The 24074-nt window shown below is 37.2% G+C and overlaps 1 protein-coding gene across 2 annotated transcripts in view; it reads right to left on the reverse strand.

The window, feature by feature from the left end:
* Positions 1 to 13478, reverse strand: part of gpc6a (glypican 6a) — a 189093-nt gene extending 175615 nt beyond the window's left edge. Inside the window, exon 1 of one of the 2 annotated variants that reach the window (XM_079864064.1) lies at positions 12930 to 13478. In XM_079864064.1, coding sequence (XP_079720190.1) covers positions 12930 to 13086 — 157 coding nt within the window. In that variant the 5' untranslated portion in view covers positions 13087 to 13478. The remainder of the gene's footprint in view (positions 1 to 12929) is intronic. The other variant, XM_079864063.1, reaches the window with a different exon arrangement.
* Between the last annotated feature and the right edge of the window lie 10596 nt (positions 13479 to 24074).

Here is a 24074-nt window from a genome sequence, read left to right on the forward strand (position 1 = left end):
TTTAGAATAACATGTACATTCATCATCAGGCTTTTTGTTTTAAAATATACTCAAACAAATGTTAATCATTGTTGATTTAAAAAACAAAAAAACAAAATTAAAATGTCAATAGCTGCTTAAAACCTTGTACAAAACTGTTATTTCTACAATTGTTCTGTGTGAATATGCTGTGCATTGTATTATTTCAAATGATTCATCCAACATTTATTTAAAAAAAAAAAAAAAGTGTGTTCTTTGCAGTTGAATAGTGAAAATATAAGATAATTATATGTTGGCTCTTTTCTCCGAGGACAATAAAACTATATGCCATGTCAGCTTATATACAGTGACTTCATGAAATATTATTTCAAAAGGTTTGGTAAGATTTAAAAAAAAAAAAAAAATTGGCTGCATTTATTTGATCAAAGTGTTGTTAGATATCATTACTGTTTTCTATTTGAATATAGTTTTAAAAAATTATAATTTACAGCATCATTACTCCAGTCTTCAGTGTCACACGATCCTTCGGAAATCATTCTGATATGTTGATTTAAAGATCAAGAAACATTTCTGATCATCATAAGTGTTCAAAACAGTTTTGCTGATTCATATTTTCTGAATACAAAGTTCAAAAGAACAGCATTTATTTGAAATAGAAACCTTTTTACATTATAAATGTCTGTCACTTTTGATCAACTGAATGCATCCACGCTAAATAAAGTATTCATTTAAAAGAAAAAAAAAGAAAACAATATTTTGAACAGTAATGTAATGTAACAGTAAATTTTCCTCTTCATGGCTTTAAATCAACCGGTGAGAACCTACAATAAGATTTTAGTTTAAGTGCAGACCTGTGGTCCGAACGATGGCCTCTACAGCATCATCACTGCAGAACGTCTCTCTGTGTCTCACACACAGGTGTGTTTCGAGGTGGTTGCTGGCCATTGCCGAGAGACTGACTGGTGTGTAATGAAGTCGAGGAGAACCAGTCAGTCCACACGTTCGGGATGGAGTCCGTCTTGGCTCTGTTTCCATCGCTTTCATGACCCAACGCTGTCAGACTTGAACACGCTCACAGGTTTCTCTCTTCAGCTGAGAATGGATTTCTCCACAGACGTGCTACACTGTCAGCTGCAGTCTTTAACAGACAGAGTCGTATTTTTAGCTGCAGTGTTGCTTTTTGACTGAGGTACTTTTTACATCACTTGTCTTGGCACGGAGAAATGAGATGTAAATCTTACACTACATCCTTATGCATCGCTTTCTGCCAGGACTTTTACATGCTTTTCCAAAACCACTGAAGTGACGTTGACGTCCGGGTTAGCGGTAGCATTAGCCGTCAGGCAAGTGTTATTTAAATAAACTCCTGATGTACTTACAAACTTTCCAATGCCTCGTTTTATGAGTACAGAACCTATTTGTACTACTGTAGAAGTTTGGTACCATTCTAGGGCCCTATAAAATCCATTGTATTTTTTCCCAAATTCCGTTTTATTTTTTCCCAAATTCCGTTTTTTCCGTTTTAATTTTTGGGAATTCAGTTTTTTTTTACCCTTTACTGTTATTTTAGTCGTACAAAGAGTGTTTTTAATGTTAATGATTCAAATGTACACAAATAAAATAGGAATGACCCTAAATTTATTGAGGTAACAAACAAAATTATAATTTTAAGAGGTGTTAAATGTGGTTTGGTTTGTTTACATTAGTGAATGTATTAAGGCCCGTTCACACCAAGCACGATAACTATAAAGATAACGATAAAGATAACTATATATGCGTCCACACCAACGACCGATAACGGTCTTTTTATTCTAAGCACGCGCGCGCCCGGATGATCCAGATCCATTTTAAATGCGCGAGACCTTTAAATTAGAATGGATTCTGATTGGCTGTCAGTGTTTTATCGTTCGACAGCTGGAAAAAAATCGTTCTGAAAGTGATCCCAACGATATCGTTCCTCATATCTTTATCGTTATAGTTGTGGTGTGAACTCTGTTATTCTTTAATATGGAGAAGGATTTTTAGAATTATATCTTTAGCGTTATCTTTATAGTTATTGTCCTTGGTGTGAACGGGCCTTTAGGCTAAATAACATGAACCGCGAGCAATACATTTGTTACTGTATTTATTAATCTCTGTTAATCTTAGTTAACCCTAACCCTGTATTTTTATTATGTTACTTCACACAGTGCATTAAGCTAACTAATGTTAACAAATACAACTTTTCATTTAAATAATTTAGGCTACTAAATGGTGAAATTAACATTAATAAAGATTAATAAATGCTGTTAACTGATGTTAACTGATCTAGTTAACTAGAGTTTAATAAATGGAACCTTATTGTAAAGTGTTACCGATTTTGTTATACACCGAACCGATTCAGTGTTGGACAGATCAGTTGTTTTAACCATTCATTAAAGTGAATCGGTTCAAAGGAGTCATTAGTTCGCGAATCGGACGTATCATTAGCAGACTTGTACGCGTTGTGTGATTATCCCGGCAGTTAGGACATCGCACAAGATTTGTCAACACAGAAAACGTTTGGCTCGAGGTCATGGTGCAAAGGACCCTAGGTTGATTTTACTCCGAACCATCCCTTTAAGTCAAACAACTGAGATTGTTTTGTTTTACATAATGGCTGTTAATCACCATGTGTGATATAGGCTACACTGTATTTTTAGACCTAGATATGTTAAATTGAAAAAAAAAAAATACCAGATAAATAATACAAAATATCACAAACATTAAAATTATACTTAAATAGAGTAACATGCAGCTTGGCAAACTACAGATTGCAAAAGTGTCAAAGTTCAACACTGCAGACGAAGAGTGCCGCATAAAAAGCAAACAATAAGCGATTCACTGCAGGCCAACGTTAATAAAGGAGGCGCACGGTTCAGCCAAGGTGATCCTTCCATAAATTCCCCATAAATGTGAATTGGCAAGATATTGCAGATGGTCGGCTATAAAATGTAGCTTGAACAAATCTGCATCTAAAAGCCAAGTATCACACGGTTTAGATGTCAGAGCTGCACTTTAAACCCTTTTGATTAATGTGATGTTCTGTGTTCTAAAATGAAACCACAATCGTCTGGCCTTTGTAAAACAACCTCACCAAAACAAGTTTCTTTTGTCATTTTACTTTTATACATCATTTTAACATTGCACAAATAAAATAAATAACTTGAAAATGAAATATGAAAATGAAATAACTGAAATAACAAACTGCGCTTTTTTGGGCAGTGCTCCCATGATAATTTGCCCTGTTTTAGTAAATCTGGCCTTTAATACGCAATGCCAAGTAGATTTTTATATTTGAATGGGGTTTGCCCGTGCAAAACTCTTCACAACGTTGCCAGATTGTTGCTATTCTAGGTGATTTTAAAACAGTCACAAAAGGCATTTTAGCTTCTTTTTTGTATTGATCGTCTACCAGATGAATGCCTTATGTCAGTTGCCTTGGAAATGGATGGATGGATGGATGGATGGATGGATGGATGGATGGATGGATGGATGGATGGATGGATGGATGGATGGATGGATGGATGGATGGATGGATGGATGGATGGATGGATGGATGGATGGATGGATGGATGGATTTTAACTATTTAAATATGCCAATGGATGGATGGATGGATGGATTTAAAAATGACGATGATGGATGGATAGAACAGATGGATGCATTTAAAAATAATTATGGAAGAATGGATGGAAGGATGGATGCATAGATGGATGGATTTGAACTAAATATGACGATGGATGGATGGATGGATGGATGGATGGATGGATGGATGGATGGATGGATGGATTTTAACTATTTAAATATGACAATGGATGGATGGATGGATGGATGGATGGATGGATTTAAAAATGACGATGATGGATGGATAGAACAGATGGATACATTTAAAAATAATTATGGAAGAACGGATGGAAGGATGGATGCATGGATGGATTTGAGCTAAATATGACAATGGATGGATGGATGGATGGATGGATGGATTGTTTTAAAAATGACGATGATGGATTGATGGATGGTGGAACGATGGATGGATGGAACAAAGGATAGAACAGATGGATGGATTTAAAAATGATTATGGAAGAATGGATGGGAGGATGGATGTATGGATAGATGGATGTTATCTTTATTTAAAAATGACGATAGATAGATAGATAGATAGATAGATAGATAGATAGATAGATAGATAGATAGATAGATAGATAGATAGATAGATAGATAGATAGATAGATAGATAGATAGATAGAATGCCCTTATCTTAAGTAATACCCTACACTAAAGTAATAGTGATGCTGGTTTTGATCTGGAAGTCTTCCTTGACATCGACTACTTTAAAGAACATCACAGATAACAAAGTCAGACCGCAGGAAAACAAAGGAGCAGAAGAAAATACGAACATTTGAAGGGGGGAAAAAACAACAACAACGTTCCCAAACGATGCAGACAGCGACTACAAGAGCTGCAAGCAACGCTGGGATAATGTGGTGTTGGTTTCCTCGCTGCTCTGGGGGAGACGGCAAGGCAAGAGAGCAAAGCTTTCAGCTTTTCACGTCTGACAGAGAAAACAGCGCAGGGTTTTTCTCACCTCGCCCACGCTAACAAACACCTTATGTCCGACACACAACTTCCTGTAGTCAGTCTCCACAGTATTAATGCCTTCATTACTTCTGTAAGTCTGAACACTCTCCAGGGCGCCATTCGGCTCATCTCACCTTCCAAACACTATTCATCAAAATCAGACAAAAAAAAAAAAAAAGCTGTCCAAATAATTAACTTATGTAAATTGACTATTGTGGGCTTTTGCCATTTAATAACAACATGTCTTTGAGCTTTATTAATGTTGAATTTATGAATGGCGTTGTGACGGCGCGTCCTCTGAAGGGATAAATATCTAATCCAGATCTGTGTGTTCAGCACCTGATGCACTCGTGTTAGTGTTCCTAATTAGCGGTAATTAAGTGCTTTCTAGACTCGCTCCTCGGGGGCACCAGCTAGTTTGCGGCATATTTATGCTCGGATTATTTGGGAGACGTAAAGAAAAACCAATTACGCTTGCAGTGAATCTGAGTTAGTTTATTACGGTCTCAAATGTCAGATGCAGTCACTTGAAATCATTATTTTTCCTGAAAATGACAGCAAAAGTAAACTAAAATGCAAATTAGGCAAGTCGAAATAAAACGTATTGCCGCACCGTCCAATGTGAGGTGAATAGAGAAAATCGTACTGACCATCAAACCCCATTATTTGAAAGGAAATTAATGATTTTATTCAGAGAGGATGCAAATAATTACATTTATAATGTTGCACAATATTTCAAATGCTGTTCATTTGAACCTTCTATTCATCAAAGAATCCTGAACGAACATTAAGTTCAACACGACTGTTTTCAACATTGATAATAATCATAAATGATAAATCAGCAAATCATCATATTAGAAGGATTTCTGAAGGATCATGTGACACTGAAGACTGGAGTAATGATGCTGAAAATTCAGCTTTGATCACAGGAATAAATTACATTTTCATATATATTTAAATAGAAAACAGTTATTCAAAATTGCAATAATTTTTCACAATAGTACAGTTATTGTTTTATCAAATAAACACTTAGCGGAGCAGAAGAGATAAAGACATGCGAGTAGCCAATCTTTCACTATAGTATTTGGCAGTTACAATTGTGAGAATAATTGTTGACCTTTAGACGGATGAGAATAATCACGTCTGCAACTCGACTGCGAACAACAGGAAAAGTCTTTGATATAAATGCATCAATCTATAAATAATTGTCTGTTTCTGCAAACATCACTGGAGGCAGTGTAGGAGGATTTCCCAGAAGTCCTTGCATCAAGCAACTGCCAGACTAGAAATCAGAGTTTTCTGCCATATTTTATAAAGGCCCTGAGCTATTGTTAGATATTAGATTTCTCCATTGCCACTGATGAGAGGGGAAAAAATCAAATTAAATCAAACATATACTGTTTGGACTGGAATGTGTTTCTATAATGAACTATGGAGGCCTTAAAGGGACAGTTCATCATGTACTCACACCTCAGGTCGCTCCCAAACATTTTTAGAAAATAAAATGAGGAATTTCCTGGGTAACACTTTATAATAAGGTCTCATTTGGTAACATTACTGAATGCATTAACCATCATTAAGCAAGTAATATTTAACCTTAAGTCAACCTTTGTTAATGTTAGTTCATAAAGTGTTCAAATTCACGTTAGTTCACAGTGCATTAACTTGTAATCTATTAGTAAATGTTGAGATTAGCATTAAATTAAGATTAATTAATGCTGTAGAATTATTGTTCTTTGTTAGTTCAAGTTAGCTAATCTTGACAAGTCAAACCTTATTGTACTGCTATTATATATATATTTAAGTTTAAGTTCAATAATTTCACTTAAATGGCAATGCAAATTACCTATTAATTGTCATACTTAAATATACAAGCTTTATAAAAATTATCATACTAGAATAAAATTTCAGATGGCACTTAGAGGCTTTTGCATCTGAACTATATATATTATTATTTTATTTGTTTTAACCATAATAACCCTGGTCCTGCATTGTTTTATGTGTAATAAAAGTGAGCAGGGCGTCTAAAATGACTGAAAAAGCAGAACATTAATTTTGTGTTTCACGTTAAAGAGAAAGTCAGAGTGGTTTGGATCGACTGAATTGTTGGGTCTTTTGTCACACTTTGTTGCTTAACATATTTCCCTCTTCAACAAAAGTTCTGTAAATGATCATGGTTCGGTGGTATTCTTTTGAATATATGATCATATACATATTCCTCTGATGTATTCAAGCAACACTTTGCTTCCTCACCTGGTACTGATGACAGCGGCAGCATAATTCATTCTTCTCACATAAATTAGCATTTTTCCCCTCATGTTCTCTCTTTGTACCTCTGTTCACCTCCTAACTGGCACGACGTTGGCCAAACGCGCTCTGTTTGAGCAGGCTGTGTGTTTCGTAATGAATGCAAATGGATGCGTTTGAATGCGCTGGCGCTGGACAAACAGGCCGAGGACACACACGACACTGATCAAAGCCTTTTACACGAGCTCCTGACATTTACAGGCCAAGATTTTCATTAAGCAGAGTGATTAGACGACAGACAGGGACATAAAGAGAGACAGAAGTGACGAGTGAAGCAGAGAGACAGGAACAGACAGATGGGATCAACAGCGCTGCCCTAGACACAGGTGGATGTGATATTAAACACGGAGATCTTGCTGAACATGCGAGAACCGACATGACAGAGGAACTTTCCTCCAGCGAAATAAGTCCATTTAGTAAGCCTATCTGTCAACCTGCCCTGGGCTTTAAGAAAATAGCAGCAGAAGAAGTGGGCGGTACAGACAACATCTCACATCTCACAGCGTGAGTAATTCTATACACTAATCACAGTAATAGTTACTTTTTTCTGGAAATATAATGACAACATCAACATGCATGGTTTATATCCACTACTACATAACCATATGGAAATACCAATTTTATTTTAGAAAATCCAGTGACTAAATAATACTTCATCTTTATATTTTGAACTTGATGAACACAAGCCAGATTATTCATAACACACAAATGAGAAGTCTTCTTACACCATTCAGAACTGATCAAATGTAACTTCCAAACATAAAGGTTCTGATGTTGCTAAGCAACTGAAAATAACTAAACTCACATTGTACCGAACAAACACCCAGTTAGTAAGTTATCTCTCCTTCTGCCTCGTTTGGGATACATTCGCTCCATACTGTACTTTTCTCCCTTACTTTCAAGTAATGAATAATGCAGTCCTGGACACTAAATAAATCGAGCACGGTATAAAGAGGCAAACAAAACCCCTTCCGGCCGTAACTAAACTGATGATCTTGAGTTAACCATGAGACACTTGACAGTAGTTAAAACCAGCTGCAAAGTTCTTAAAGTAATCCTTTTATTGTAATTGGAGACAATTCAAGATAGCAAAAAAATCAATAGTAAAAACAAAAGTTAGTTCAAAATGTAGCACCGCCCCTCTTCAGCACTGCGCTTGAAAAAGTCCAATCACAAATCAGTATGCAAATAAATGCATGGAAGAAGACCAATTACACAGCATGCTGACTCTGAATTCTGAACATTCCATCAAATGGAAACAATGTAATTTCGAATTTTTCAAATGATTCCAGTGCCTAAAGTTTAGTTTAGTTTTGGAGGTTCCGATCAAACTCTAACCAGAATGTTTGAGGAAAGTAACACTACCAAACTGAAGATAAAGAAGCAAACACAAACAATACAATGCATGGCCCATTAAAATCCCTTTGATATAAAATATATCTCTTCATGATGAAGCTGGAGTAATGCTATGTAACACTTCCCGGATGACCTCAGTGTTGTCAGGCAGCGATTTACCCGTTGAACGCTCACCACACAAACAACAGTCCGTTGAGATCTCAAATGAGCTCATGAGAGGAGCAACAATCAGACCTGTGTGATTAATCAGCCGGATGATTTATCTGAGGACAAAAGCTTTACTTTACTGTGTGTGAGTGTGAGTGTGTGTGTGTGTGTGTGTGTGGCCTGGTAAACCCTACATTATGGGAACAAAATGTCCCCACAAAGATGGCAATATCTGAAATCATTTTTTGGTACAGTAGAAAAAAATCATTATGTGCATTGAAAGGCCCCACAGAACATGAAAACACACTGTGTGTGTGTGTGTGTGTGTGTGTGTGTGTGTGTGTGTGTGTGTGTGTGTGTGTGTGTGTGTGTGTGTGTGTGTTCCAGCCATATTTCCCACTACATGTCTCTTAAAATATTTGTGCTTTGACTAAGAGAGTTTCATTGGGTTTGTCTCTTTTATTCTGGCCAGAGATGGGAATCTAATCTCATGATTTGGGAATTGTATGATCCGTGTAATGTGGAATGTTCTCACACACCCATGAGTCTGATGTGACATTGATATAGTAGGAGAGAACAGGGAGTGATTTAACTTATGTTGTTTAAATGTCTGTGTTTCGTTTGCTCTATGTGTCTCCAACTGTGATATAATATCCCCACATGTGTCTGTTTTAAATTAAGCTTGTTCTGAAATCTACAGCTTATCCATAAACGTATTAATTTTTTTGTCAAGTGCAAAAAAAACTCTCTTCGCTTTTGTTTTGTAAGTCTTTATATTTTGAGCTCAGAAGGCCCCAAAACAAAAGTTCTAAGAATGTTTTTCAAATGAAATGTTTTTCCCGATTGTTCCATTTTAGAATTCTTTAAACATTATAGGGACGTTACTTTTGAAAGTTTGCTGAAAAAACCTGAAACTAAAGAGTTAGACGAACGTCCAACTAAAACATTTCAAAAAGAAAAGCTTCATGAACGATGTAATAATACAAAATTTTAGCTAACGTTTTGAGAAAATTTTTAAAGACCAGATAACTTTGAACATTCTATAGTATTACTGTTGCTGGAAGAACATTTGCTCATAACTTTGAGAGAACCTTGCCAGAACATTAGCTAAAGTTCAGAGGACATTGCTCATGTTTGAGTGATTTCAGCTCATTTCTGAATAGATAAACTGATGATGTCCATGTTAATGTATACATAATTAGTATTAATGACAGAAAAGATAGGAAAAGCACTGGATAAAGTGCTGGAGGAATTGTTGCCGAAGACGAACTCTTCCCAAACGTACCTTCATTTGGTCACTCAAAAATGTGTAAATGTCATTGCATTAGATGGTTAAACAATTACACCAAATGTCATCTCCAGACAAATGATGCTACAGCTTTTCTCAGCGATAATTTCATCTTTTCTAGCTGAAGACAGGTTACATCACTCTTCCAGCCTAGCTAAGCGGTTTAGCTGGTTTAGTTGATAGACCACATAGTAATAACCTGACAAGTGTCCAGAATCCTTCTAAATCACTCCAGCTTAACCATCTTACTGGCCAGCGGAGACCAACAAACCAACTTAGGCTGGTGTTTCTTCCAATTATGTATCATTTTTGCTCAATGTCTTTAAATCAACTGGCACGTCTGTGATTTTAGTGGACGCATCAGAAGTCCTCAAGTCCCACTAACCACAAACAATAAAGTCTGTCTTCATGGCAGATACTGATTTAACCAAGAGCAACATGTTCCCGGATTAACATCTTTTTTGATCCTGGAACAACATTCCAATCATCCAATCAGATTTGAGGGAGAAGTTTACAGTTTATGTCAAGTTTAGGCTTGCAACCAGGGTTGGGTGCTTCTACATCAGTGTTATTCACCAACATTTCCCTCTGGTTTTAGGGATAAGTTATGAATCACAGGGTAGGTTTAGGCGTAGGGATATGGGTAGGATTAACATTTTCAGACAGAAATGTTGTTCCAGGATCAACAAACTTAGGAATGCGTCTAACTAGGCAAAATCATGACGCAACGCTGTTTTCTTATCATTTCAGACCGAACAAACTATGAAATGTTTAGCATGAAAAGTGCTTGCGCAATCTTTCATTAAAAAAGGTCTATTACTTTGGTATTTTGTATCTAACGCAATTGCATTCAAATGTTTTGAAGTTTGACTTCAGTGGCAAAATGCTTTTTTGAAAATTTTCAAAATGCAAAATGCCAAAAGTACCACATGTTCCTGGATCAACATCTTTGTTGATCCTGTAACAACTTTCCAATCAACCAATCAGATTTGAGAGACAAGTTTACAGTTTATGTCAAGTTTAGGCTTAGAACCAGGGTGAGGTGCTTCAACATCAGTGTTATTCACCTATCATTTCCCTCTGATTTTAGGGAAAAGTTATGGGTAGGGTTAGGTTTAGGGGTAGGGACAGAGTAAGGACTAAATTTTGGGACAGGAATATGTTGATCCAGGAACATGTCTTACTTGGCAAAATCACGGTGACCCTAGACTCTGACACACACATTTTCAACAGTTACTCCAAAAGCGAGTATCTTAAATAAAAAAAAAACAATAAAATTGACAAAAAAGACCACTGCTTTGGCCAAAGGAAAAAAATAAAAATACTGATTTGGACTCACATTGCATGAGAATTCCTGCATAGGCTATGCATGCTGTTAAATTATGGATCAGTAATGGAACAGCATACGATACACACTGTAGATGTGCACCAACATCAACAAGAGATATACAGTACATGCAGCCTGCAATGAAACCACAGATGCTCATGGGGATCGAGTCCTTGGAGAACCATCAGAAGACAACATGCTCACAGGTGAGACAACAGGGACTAGAGAAATAATCCTATTTTAGAAATGTGTAAAAACATCATGTACACACATCCTGCAGTCCCCAGTATCCAAATGCTCTTGCTTTATTCACCTTTTCTTTTTTTTTTATGGATCTACTTGTGTACTGTACTTGTTGTAGTAAGAAAAGTGCAATATAAATACATGCATGTTTAATTTATCACTAAAGGACCTGAACAATCTCACAAAAGACGAAACATCATGCTACATCAGGCTACGTCTGCCATCTGAACGAGCAACAAATGTCATTTTAAGGCAAATGCAACTGTATTGTGGGATAAAACACATTATGACTGTATTATCTTATCCTTTCAAACGCTCTCTCTTCCTCTGCATTAAGTCCCTGCCACGGTAATCTGCTTTTACTGGGTGAAGCCCTCAAATGTGATTACTTCACAACAGATAACAAAGGGGGAAAACCCTATCTATGCCACAGCATGGAGTATGAATTAAAGCTACACTATGGCCTTAAGGACTCCATAAATCCAATGCTAAACAGGGGCTCGTCCTCCTGAGTGAGCAGGGCCACCTACTGGGGCTGTTTATATTGCATGAAGGGCTTTTAACTGGAGGAAAACTCTTACAAAGAGCCTTAAACTCACTGAGAGTTTACTGAGCGTGACAAGCAAGTGATGCACAGGTAGATTTGAGATTTACTCGCACCTGCACGTTTTATAGGAGTGTGTGTGATGATGCAAAATGATGTGTTCTTAGTTGCTGAGATTCAACTAAATAGTGGAAAGAAAAAAAGTGCATTGTTGTAATATAACTATATTTCTGTGTCTGTGGTTTTCAGTAACGTATTCAGTCCCTTTCAGAAGAAAACCTTCTTTTAGTAATTTATTATTTATACAGTTGAATTTGGTCAATGTCTCTGAATATGCAGAAAGACACAAAAGCTTAACAGTCCAACACACATAAAGAACCTCAACGTTAATGATATTGTCTTTTTTAAACTGCATGTAATTGTAGGTTTGGTCTCAAAACTGTTATGTTTTGACCAATATACAAGTTTTAATAATTCACAACATCTGCAGCTCATCACACCACATCAAATATCGCACTGATCGAAGGTTGAGATGTGCTAAGATTGACTTCTTCAACTTCTCTTGGATGCTCAAAGATTCACAGGTTTAACAATTCAATGATATCAGCTCAATAACAACTTATGGTACACTTTATTTTAGTGTCCTTGTTACACGTTACATGTAGTTAGTAATAGCTATTCACTATGCACAATTGCATGCAACTAACCCTAAACCAAACCCCAATCCTAACCCTATCGTAAGTAAATGTAGTTCATAATTATTACACAGTACTAAAATGCATAATTACACTGTAACACTGACACCTTAAAGTGTAACCCCAACTTTTCGTGCCTTTCTGTGAATGTAACAGCTAATCGAGATCATGCTGTCTATATATCCATAAACACCAAAGACGACTGTGGTAGTAAAAGTTTTCAAAGATCCATTGCTGAGCTTTTATCATTCATTATAGGCTATTCCATGCGTGAGTTCACATGTAAATCACTTACAAATCATTACTGATCGACCCCATTTATGATCAATGGGCAAACCTGCTGCATGAGCACGAGCTGTTCTCCACCCGAGTGTAGGTTTTCTAACTGACATGTATGCAGAAATGCTCTTTTACCCCGAGTTTGTGATGTGGCACCTTGTCCTCACCTTGTATCTCCTGATGTGGCACATTATGGAGACTGAAGCCTTTGGTCGTGAACGCCTGGCGCACATCGCTGCAGCTGCGCGATTTTACATCTCCAGCACACGACAGCGACAATAGAAGCGATAAAGAAGTGAAAACCACGACAGGTGTCTTCCACATCCCTCCTGCGAGCAAATCCAGCCGATGCGTAAAAGCGCAAAACCCAGAAGACGCGCTCAGCGCACCGGCGTCTCCAGCTGCAGGTGGACAAATGTTTCAATCATGCAATCGCTCATCAATGATCAATCACGCGCTCTGTCGCATCTTCTCGTTGCAGAATTCTCCAACGGATCCTCTCAGAACGAACGCGTGCGCGATTGCAACGGCGAAACCTCCAGAACAGATCCGGAGCGGCGCGCTCTCAACTTCTGCTCTGTGTTTCTATCAGTGGAGAGAAAGTAGCAATCCTCCCTCTCCCTATCTCTCACACACACTCAGAGAGAGAGAGAGAGAGAGAGAGAGAGAGAGAGAGAGAGAGAGAGAGACACACACACAGACAAACCGCACAACCCAGTGGCGAGTATGACAACATGGAAAAACACGGAGTGGATTCATGGAGGCGCATGGCGTTTTGCCCTCGGGAGTTGCTGAAGCAAAAACGCGAACTACTTTAATTGAAAAAAACAAAAAAACGTGCGGATTCGTTTTAGTAGTCAACAATAATATAATTTAGAGGACATATAAAAAATCACATTGTTAAATTATAATAATATTATGAAATAAAACAACAATAAATTTAATCAATTAAATAGTGTTAATGCCTTTTTTGACTCATATATATATATACCTATATATATATATATATATATATATATACCTATATATATATATATATATATAGGGCTGTCAAATCGATTAATTGCATCTAACATCAACGTTTGTGTATATAATATATACTGTCTGTCTGTCTGTCTGTCTGTATGTATGTATGTATCATATGTATGTATGCATGCATGTATGTATGTGTATGTATATTATATATATAAACAAACTTAATCATGTTTATTGCATATCAATTGATTTCTTATGTTGAGAGCCAGTTTAAATAATAACTTTGCAGAATATTAGATATTAAACTTTGAAAGAAAGAAAGAAAGAAAGAAAGAAAGAAAGAAAGAAAGAAAGAAAGAAAGAAAGAAAGAAAGAAAGAAAGAAAGAAAGAAAGAAAGAAAGAAAGAAAGAAAAACCGCACAGCCCAGTGGCCAGTATCAGAATAGAGAAAACACGGACTGGATTAAAAACTCATGGAGTTTTGCCTCAGGAGCTCCTGGATCTGGAATCTCAAAGCTCAAGCTGTCATCATCTAATCTATTCGTCATGTTTTGCCCTTTTCTTGTGCAATTCAAGGGAAAAATGTGTGCTAGATTGACATGACAATAACTGGTCGTGTGATATGGCCAAACAAGCAGTGCAAAAATCCCCCAAATAACATAAATGAGCATAGTGGAAAAGTATTAACAAATAAAATAAGTGTAAAATAAAATGAAGTCTAGATTAAAATCAGAGAAAAACTAAAAAGAGTTAATAAAATTCTTCATTCACTTTAATGGCTTTTAAAAGTATAAATTTGAATGGTTTTAACATTCAAAAACATCACTTACTATCTTTCAAGTAAAATTCTGCACGACATCAAGACTAAACCTTTTTACTTTTATTGTACTACTCACATTTCTTAACTTTAGTTTTTATCTTTTTTATTTATTTATTTTTTTTGCTCTAGGTTGTGCAATAGTAAATATGATACTGCATTATTTGGTCAAAATATGAACTTCCTTAAACTGCCTTAAGTTTAATTCTCTCTCTTTCAAGATACTGTATCGCTCTATCTTTTTCCAATAGAAAACTAGCATGAAAGATATGTTCCTCCATGCATTCATAACCTCAATATCAGAGTGCAGCATTTCTCTGGTGAGTCTGCGGTTGTACGAGCCGTTGCCGCCTGAGGGAAACTCTCACCGGTGACTCACCGCACAGTCTAGTGTAATAACCAGCAGCATCACTTAAAACAGGCTGGACTTTCCCAGGTTATGAATCGTTAAACTGCTCAGGGGTCATGAAGTTCACCTTTTCTAGTCTATTTATCTTTGATTTACTTTTTTTTCATATTTCTTCAATGTGTATGTGAGGAAGTTTAAAACAGATTTCCCTGAAACACCATGCACTTTTATTTCTCAATAAATGCTGAATGATTCTGCTCTTAAAACGGAAGTATCCCAACATACGAGGTTTCCACGTGTGTCACACATGACTCCTGTCAATCAAATTATGATAATTAATATTATTAGGCAAATTTCACACAGCCAACTAGTATGTGCATTGACAGTCCTTACAGGTGCATCATGTTTAGTTCAGAATAGTTATCATTTTGATTAAAATGATTAACAAATTGAATAAGTATAGTGCTTTTAAATCCAATTTTGAATCAAGAAGGAATTGTTACAAGCTTATAATCACTTCCACTTCATTCATCACCATGAAATTGATGCTCATTTATACATCCAGAAAATGTGCATGTGAACAGAATTCATATTTCATACTGGGGCTTGGCATTGCTATAACTACCTCAAAGCAACAGCGAGGGTCTGAAGCTCAGCATCCTGAAGATGGATTACTCTAGTGTTTCACCACATGGAGGGTCAGTGGTTTTCCAGTGACTGCAGGTGGTGTGTGTGTGTGTGTGTGTGTGTGTGTGTGTGTGTGTGACAGGAAGTAGCGCGCTGTTCTGCCTGTTGTCTCAGCAACATGTGTCTCCTCTGAGACTGGCCGCGGTGGCTCAGAAAACTCAGAGGCTGAGAATAAAATCAGTTGAGTCGTATCCTGCGTCAGTATTGAGTTTCTTAACTTGTGCTGCAAATTACTTACTTTTATTTATGGCAATTTTTTTCTTTTTTCTTTTTTTTTTTTTTTTTTTTTGTAAGACAGACAGGGTCAAATGACACTCAAACCTGCATGCACAAACCAATGAACCGCAGCTCTGACTTATTTAAAAACCCAGTTGAGTAAACTGCAAGTTATTACAGTCCTTGCACAGCATGCCATGTATTGATAATCCTCATATTTTATTTTGTAAATATAGTTTTTTTTTTTTTTTTTTTTAAATCAAGATTAAAATGCATTTATTGACTTATATGGTAATACATGTTTGGCATTTTAATTGATTGTGTTGATGCATAATTGCGATTGGATTTGCATATTTTGACAATTATTTTATACTAGAATTGTTCTATTTTGATTGAAATTTAACAAAAATATAAAGTATATTTTAAAAATGTATTTTGTTAGTCAAATGCTATTTTTGTGAGAGAAAACCGTAAATAGATGTAATCGTACTAAATGGTACGAAATGTCATTATTCAGATCTACTTAATTTTCTCTACTAACATTTACTCAATTCATACATTTCATTATATATACTGTATATACACTGTATATTTCAGATTTTTTTAATGTTAAAATTTACTCTATATTTTAAGTATATTTTTATCTATGTAAAAATGTTTCATAAAAAAAAAAATGATTACATCATCAATTTTCAGAGTGTATGTTCTTCGCCATCTGGTCTTAATTGGCCATGGTATATTGACCTTGTTAATTAACGGCTAAGGACGCACCAAACATGAGCTGCAATTCCTGGATCGATGAGACTCCATGAGCGCTAGTGCTTTCTTTGCATCTTTACACGGCTTCTCTAACTTGTTCCTGTTTGAACACACACACACACACACAAGACGAGCGGTCAGAGAATATATGTTTGATCCTGGCTGAAATGGGTCCACTCTGTGCAAAAGGCAGCTGTGAATGGCCTTTGATGTTTCATTCATCTGAGTGGAAAAACTCGAAAGACTGCAAATCCCACCTGACACAATGGTCTGATATTTTGTCAGGTCTTCTTTTGACTTTCACTCCAGTTGCACAATCTTCACAGGATATGAAGATGCTTTTGAAATTTGCAATGCTGTCCATTTAACCCAGTTGTGTCGTCTTAAAGCAGCCTGCGGCTAAAGTGGCGAAAGCTCAAGACTCGATTGAAACAAACCTCTTAAATTAAAGCTGCGCTCAATGAGTTTCTATTTACATCCCTCTAGGACTCAACAAACGCTGCTCATCAACCCCACACGAAATACAGAGAACTATAGATTTACACAGAATTAGTGCAACGTTTGTAAAACAACATTTGTCATTTTCATTTAGTTAAAGTACTAAAATAACAAAAACATTTGACTAAGTACACCTTTAATAAAATCCTTATTAATTACTTTAATAACATGAAGGGCATTAATAGTAGTTTGCTAATAGTAATTTATAAGAGGCACTGTCTTGAACTGTGACATCAAAGACGGCAGACAGGGAAAAATATAAGTCCATTTCATGCTTTAAGAGCCTCCAATAAATATCGACCACTGGCAAAAAATAAATAAAAAAAATCATCTACAATATTGTGAACTACAGTATTTGTGATTTACAGGATGCTGCAAACATTTTATTTTGTCAGAAAATACGGCCAGTTTTGAATGTCTGCCAATACAGAAAGATGCTTTTCTCCTCATAATGGTGCAGTGACAGCATACTGGTGAACCAGCCAAATCCTGAACACTAACCCCTATAATTATTCCTTTAAAGAGGACCTATCATGCTTTATTCCATGTTCATCTTTTAATAGTGTGTAATGTTGCTGTTTGAGCATGAAAATGAAAAGTCACAATATTCCTCATTTAAACAATTCCCGCCCAAGGCCTGGTTGAATAAGTTAGTAGTGTGTTGAAACTTGTGGTTATGGTAAGGGAATTCAGACCTTTGCAATTTCAAAGAAACAGTCGGGAGACAAAAACATTGAATGCAATGCGACTGCATAACTTTATTATCTCTTATATTTAATAATGTTATCTTACATTTCACTCTTAATAGTCTTTTAAGAGACTATTCTATCTCTGTAATATTGTTACAATCACGACCAAAAGCAAAAACAGCATCGACTTTCTCAGCCCAACTACAAACCGCCAGTGGCAGCAAGTCACTAAGCCCTATCATACACGTGGAGCAATGCAGCGTCAGGAGCGACACAAGTGTGTTTTGCTAGTTTCAGCCTGACGCAATTATCATTTTCACGTCCTGCGCCACGTTGTTTAAATAGCAAATCCATTTGCGCCCATTTGTGCGCCCATGGACGTGCTGGTCTGAAAATGAGGTGTGATCCGGCACATTGTTGGTGTGTTGCTATTGTGAGGAACTGAAATAGACTGTACCATTGACCAACTGAACCCTGCTCTAAAGTCAATGGCGCAATATTATTGTTTTTTTATTTAAAGAGCGTGTTAGTATATTATGCGCCTAGGCGGGTCCACAACGCGCGTAAACTCTGCTTATTACACACACAGGGATGCACAGCAGCACACAAACTAGCCAAATGTTAAACATAAAAGGATTACAATGTAAAATGATTGTGTACATAAAGATATGGTGTAATCCGGCTTGTCTCATAGATGGTCTGCTTGCGCGGTATAACCTATATAACATAACGTGGTATGACCATTGCGCTTGGCACGCCAACCATTTTTCCCATCGTTAAACTAGCAAAAGTGAATTCGGACACGTCCTAAGTGCACTTGTGCTGTGTGCTTTAGACCATGCGCTTAGATCCTTAAAATAGGGCCCATTGTCTTAACAAGTGAGTTATTGAATCATTCAGTCAAACAATTCATTCAAAATGGATGATTCATTCAGAGGCAACACTGAGTCCTTCATTAGACCGATTCTTTCAAAAACGCAGATTCATACAGTAATGAAACATCACTGGCTTGTTTGGAACTGTTTTCAAAATAGAACAAAAACAGACAATATTCTAAGAATGTAAGTGACCTAATATTAACTTCTTGTTTATTGAACGTTTTTTATAAAATCAATATCACATTTGCAAATGTGCTGATATTTGGTAAAAAAGGATTCTTGCTCGCATGGTATTGCGTAACAACATCCAGCTATAAATATATTAAAAATAACTCATACAGGGACATTTTTGGCCCATATCTTGAAATTTGGGGGCATTTTTATTCATTTTGGTGGCACTCTTGCCCCAAGCCTCTGTTCATTTCCGACCCTAGTGTGTGATTTTGGCAGAGCCGGACAGTAACTGAGTACATTTACTTGAGTACAGTACTTAAGTTTTGAGGGATCTGTACTTTACTCGAGTATCATTTTTGGGGAGTACTCATGACTTTACTCAAGTACATTTGAGAGGCAAATATTGTACTCTTTACTCCACTACATTTCTATCCATAACTGTGAGTACCTGTTACTTCTTCTAAAAAAAAAAAAAAAAAAAAAAAGGAAAAAAGAAACATCTCGGAAACCCTCTCAAATGTGATTGGATTTTGCAGGCGCCACTGATTGGGACAGCCTATCAGCAATCACCTTCAGCTTTCCGCCAAAGTCAACTCCATGGTCAGATTTAGATAAGAGACGAAGCCATGGACGAAACAATGGATGAAGACGCAGCAGGTCCATCCCGGGAGCGATATTTTTTTTCCCAGGATGGTAGGGGAAGACTCATGAATATTCATTTGGGAAGTCATCCCTGATTGGTCTTAACCCCAGTGACGGGTAGGTTTAGGGGTGGGGTTATGGAGGTCATAAGACCCCCAGTGATGGGTAGGTTTAGGGGTGGGGTTAGGGGTAGGTCATCAGACCAATCAGGGATAACTTCCCTAATGAATATTCATGAGTCTTCCCCTACCATCCTGGGAAAAAAAATATCGCATCCCGGGAAAGTGCCAAGCCGTAGCCCAACCTCGCCAGACTATTTCAATTTTCTGAACAAGTTAATGATAGTTTTCGCTTCAAGTGTTTGCTGTGTTTACCAATGTAAGCACTGTGGCAGTAGTAATGCTATATTTAGAAAATGTACTCTTGTACTCTTGATACTCAAGTACTTTTAAAAACAAGTACTTTAGTACTTTTACTTAAGTAGACATCTGACTGTAGTACTTTTACTTGTACTTGAGTAAAATTTAGCAAGGGGTATCTGTACTTTTACTCAAGTAATGTAGCTGTGTACTCTGTCCACCTCTGGATTTTGGGACTCTTTTTCTGTTGCAAGGCGGAACTATAGAAAAAGCCGCTACTGAGTAAGGGGCGGGACATTTCCAAAACACGCTGGAAGTGGTTGACCAATCACAACTCACTGGTCCAGCTGACCAATCAGAGCACATTGTGCTTTTCAGAAGGAGGGGCTTCATAGAGACAGGAACTAAACAGAGCGTTACTGACAGACTGGGAAGAGAGGAGCTGCAGCAATGACAAATATGGGAAAAATCATGTATTTTGAACATTCAAGAATGAAACCTATTCTAGTAGAGCTCAGAAACAAAATCAAGACTTTGTAAAAGGGCATAATATGGCCTCTTTAAGAGATGCAAACATCTGCTGAATGTCTACTTGCTAAACTCAGAACCCAAGATTAAGCAGTCAAACTAATAAACACGGTCAGGTCTCTAACAGTCAAGGACACCCACCATGATGCTCTGTCACCACTTGTTCTCCACTGAAGAAATAAGTGTTAAAAAAAAGCTCTCGCAGAGCATCTCGTGCTCCTCGCCCTGTAAGAAATAAATCATGTAAGCGGATCAACAGGAGGTGGCCGCTGTATTCGCAGAGGTGCTTGATGCATACAAATGCTGCATCCCAAAGGCAACGGCTCTGAAACGCCACTAATGATGCTCCTGCTATGGTCTGGGGAACAAAGATAAAATAAAGGAGAGAAAAAGCGACACGGAGGTATAACATGCACTCTTTGATGTGCATTTATTTGCTTTTAGCCTCAGGAATGTTTACATGAGGTTGCAACCCTGCTAATAGTCTTGTTGTTCTGTTCTTTCAAGACATAAAAAGAACATCTTTCACTTCCATGCCAACCAAATATGGTTTGTGGAGATAAAGAACTAACTATCATATCTTGCTTTCCAGATACTTATTAGTTGATCACAATAAACTACCAGCCCTTGGCCATGGAGAGCTTATTGTGCTGATGATTTTCCAGTGTGTGTGTGTGTGTTATGCTAAAGGCTTTGTTAGCGCTAACTAAGCAAGAGTCAGCAATAATTCCTATCTGTTCTTATTAGCCAAGGCATGCTATGGGGGCTTTGCTCTATTTTAAAGGTGAAACATGCTCTTTTTTTTTGGACTGCTGAAAAGCTAGCAATTTCTCATTACTTTTATGGGTTCGCATTCAACACACAAGCTTTGATACAGATTGTATCAAAGCTGCTTTGATACAATCTGTATTGTGAAAAGCGCTATACAAATATACAATTGACAAGCACATGCATGGTATATCTTGCTGACCACAAACTTTTAAAACACACGCCACAAACTGATTCACACACTCTTAATCATTAGGGAAATGTAATCGTAAAGTGAAATCGGAAGCGGATTTTTTTCATTCTTTATGACTCCCATCTCTAGTGAAACTTGATAATTTGAGTTGTTGTGATACAGAAATGACAATTTCTCTCTACTCTTCAAGCTCTCATATTTCATGCCATTATACGCCATTAGCATGACTGTTCACGAGCGTTTGATGTGAGCAACCATTACAGCAGCCAAACGCACAGAAGTCTCTCTAAATATGATCTGCAACACTGTTACCCATTACTAAACCCGTCCTCTACGCACCTCTCGACTGCTTGCCGTGCGAGAACAAAAAATGTGTTAATTTAGCACTACAGGGAAGAGAAAGGTTTCTTTGCTCGCATTAGTGCTGAGAGTAAGCCTTTGTATTATTAATGAGCCTTCCATAATTTATGAATGTGAAAGACAAATATGGGCAATTATTGTAATCTTGTGAGAGAACAATCTTGGATCTTAATCAACCACCGTAATGCTGTTTTTCGACATAGATTGTAAAAGGAAATGAACCTTCAGATAATGGAACAATACAATCTGCATTATTATTAATAAAATTAGTGGTGCTTGCTAAGCCTGTTGCTCATACTTATGACTTGTGATTTGCATAAATCCATAACCACCAGTATTTTAGTTTGTCTTTGACGATGCCTCAAACCGCTGTTCTACTGCTTTTCTTAAAGTTAAGACACACTTTCTGCCTAATAGAAATAACCCCATAAGTGCATTTCATTTTTGAAAGGGGAAAGTAACAAAATAATCTGATAAACATGACCGAACTAAAGCCATGGCTGAAACAACTAGACTTGCCTAAAAAATTCAAGAAACTATACAGACCATACTCACTTAAAACTGACAGAAGAATTAAATTAATTTACATTTAACACACAGGCAAAGCAAAGCGCACACACAAGGGCTTTTTATATACAAAATAACTAATTGGTTAACAAGAAACAAATGCAATCAGGAAGTGGAAATAATTAGAAGAACCTTCAAAATAAAAGACCAATGCTAACATCAAAATAAGACACACAACTGTTTTCTCTGGCAGTAGTTTTTGTGTGTTGGTTTGATTTCACTAGCTCAACTTTTGCAGAAATTAGTTCTTTCCTCTAAGCAAAAGTATCTGTCTGTCTGTCTGTCTGTCCATCCGTCCATCCATCCATCCACCCATCCATTCATCCATTCCTCCATCCATCCATCCATACATCCTTCCATACTTCCTCCCATCCATCCATCCATCCATCCATCCCTCCCTCCATCTATTCAACCATTCCGCCATCCATCCATCCAACCATTCCGCCATCCATTCATCCATCCTTCCATACTTCCTCCCATTCGTCCGTCCATCCATCCATCCATCCATCCATCCACCCATCTATTCAACCATTCCTCCATCCATCCATCCATCCATCCATCCTTCCATACTTCCTCCCATCCATCCATCCATCCATACATCCATTCCTCCATCCATCCATCCATCCATCCTTCCATACTTCCTCCCATCCATCCATCGATCCATCCATCCCTCCCTCCATCTATTCAACCATTCAGCCATCCATCCATCCATCCAACCATTCCGCCATCCATTCATTCAACCATTCCTCCTTCCATCTGTCCATCCATCCATCCATACATCCTTCCCTACTTCCTCCCATTCATCCATTCATACATCCTTCCATACTTCCTCCCATTCATCCATTCATCCATCCATCCATCCATCCATCCATCCATCCATCCATCAATACATCCTTCCTCCCATTTGTCCGTCCATCCATCCATCCATCCATCCATCCATCCATCCATCCATCCAAAACACAGGTTAACCTTCAATAACACACCCTAAGAAATGTACACTGGTGTAAGAAGTGTGACAACTAGCCCCAATCTCCCATTTCACATGACCTGTTTAAGAGCACTTGTATATAAGTGCTGTATAAGATGCTGTTTAATTCACAAACATCAATCACCCATCGACTGTAGAAAGGGGGACAGGATGATTAAATGTATCACTGAACATGAAAGACTGGCAAAAAAAATGTAATTATAAATATAGACTATTAGTCAGTAACATGATCTTACTGGAGCCTTGTGAAGTTAGAAAGGTATTGAGCATTAAAATCACAGCACAGTGTGTTTCAAAGTCTAAAATTACATTTTAAAGTTACTCACTTCTTTTAGACTCAATACTTTGCAAAGTTGTCAGTGTTGCTCATCTTTCTGTGTAATTCATGAGGGCCTCATGAATATGCAAAAGAGCAGTAGTCATTAGATATACGCCTGCATTATATCGTGAACCTCAATTAAATATTAAGGGGCTGAAAAAGCAAAGAAAAAATATGGGAAGCTGCTGTTTCTTTTCATGGGCAGTAAAGAGAGATTGTCAATTTCACGTATTTGCGGCTACAGCCAATATCCAGCAGCTTTTACTTTCTGTAAACGAACTGCATTTAACAAAAGCGCTTTCATTACTTACTTGCTTTATAATCTTCTTTCTTTCTCTAGAATAGATTCTTCAATACTGTATTCAGGTTTAATGAAGACTGGATTGGTAACCACTGTCACATTTGATCAGTTTAATGCATCCTTGCTGAATAAAAGTATTCATTATTATCAAAATGGAATTACCTTCATGGTCAGACTTTACAAAAGTCGACTATGCGAGCATTATAGACGTCTAAAGACCAATTCACACTGCACCGACAGACACT

This window comes from Squalius cephalus (assembly GCF_949319135.1).
Source record: "Squalius cephalus genome assembly, chromosome: 2".
Taxonomy (NCBI): Eukaryota; Metazoa; Chordata; class Actinopteri; order Cypriniformes; family Leuciscidae; genus Squalius; species Squalius cephalus.